Here is an 871-nt window from a genome sequence, read left to right on the forward strand (position 1 = left end):
AGGAACAGGTTGCCCAGAGAAGCTGTGGATGCCCCATCCCTGGCTGTCTTCAAGACCAGACTGGATGAGGCTTGGAGCAACCTGGTCTAGCAGAAGGTGTCCCTGCCCATGGCAGTGGCATTGGAAATTAGATGATCTTTTTAAGGTCCTTTCCAACCCAAACCATTCCAGGAGTTCTCTCAATTCCATTCATTTACTCTTTCTTTTGCCTAGAAAAACAATCCCAGCGTGATCGTCGTTGGCAACGATGGCCAACTTCCATATGACCATCAGAAGTAAGTTCTTGGTGCCGCTGAGGGAATGTTTCCTTTGGAAGCAGGAAATGTTGCCTGACACTATAACGAAGAAACTTTTTTTTAAAGGTTTCTTTCCTTTGAACCTTCATTTCCCTTTTCCGTTTGAGTTTTTCCTATGAGTTACAAAGCTGGTTGTCTTCTTCCCAATAGTGATGGTTCCACCCAAGCCTTGGCATCCTGTCAGAGGGATTTTCGGAACAAGCCCTATCCCGTTCGACTCAAGATAACGTACTACCGGAAAACCCTTACAGTGAGTCCTCCAACAGTAACATCCTTGCTTGCCATCTCTTGGCTTTTATTCCGAGTGTGAGATATTTGAACTCTTGGAAAACTTGGAGATCCCTCGTGTGGTTTAATCCCTATATCCTTGGAAAATGTTGAGCTCAGGAGCGGGAGTTGGAAGGAGGGCTACAGGATGTTCAACTGGTAGACAAGTTCTTGGGAGCTACGTCAGTGCATCTGCACTTTCTCAGCGGGTATTGCTGATTTTACCGATCACAGAATGGTTTGGGCTGGGAGTGGATCTTAAATCCCACATAACCCCACCCCCTGCCATGGGCAGGGACACCCTCCAA

The 871-nt window shown here is 47.0% G+C and overlaps 1 protein-coding gene across 1 annotated transcript in view; it reads left to right on the forward strand.

The window, feature by feature from the left end:
- LOC104505758 (protein ERGIC-53-like) overlaps positions 1-871 on the forward strand; it is a gene marked incomplete at both ends in the record, with an annotated part of 2605 nt that overhangs the window by 1078 nt on the left and 656 nt on the right. Inside the window, 2 exons of the mRNA XM_010146451.1 lie at positions 214-275; positions 447-546. Coding sequence (XP_010144753.1) covers positions 214-275; positions 447-546 — 162 coding nt within the window. The remainder of the gene's footprint in view (positions 1-213; positions 276-446; positions 547-871) is intronic.

The sequence above is a fragment of the Eurypyga helias genome, unplaced genomic scaffold (assembly GCF_000690775.1).
Source record: "Eurypyga helias isolate BGI_N326 unplaced genomic scaffold, ASM69077v1 scaffold26162, whole genome shotgun sequence".
NCBI lineage: Eukaryota > Metazoa > Chordata > Aves > Eurypygiformes > Eurypygidae > Eurypyga > Eurypyga helias.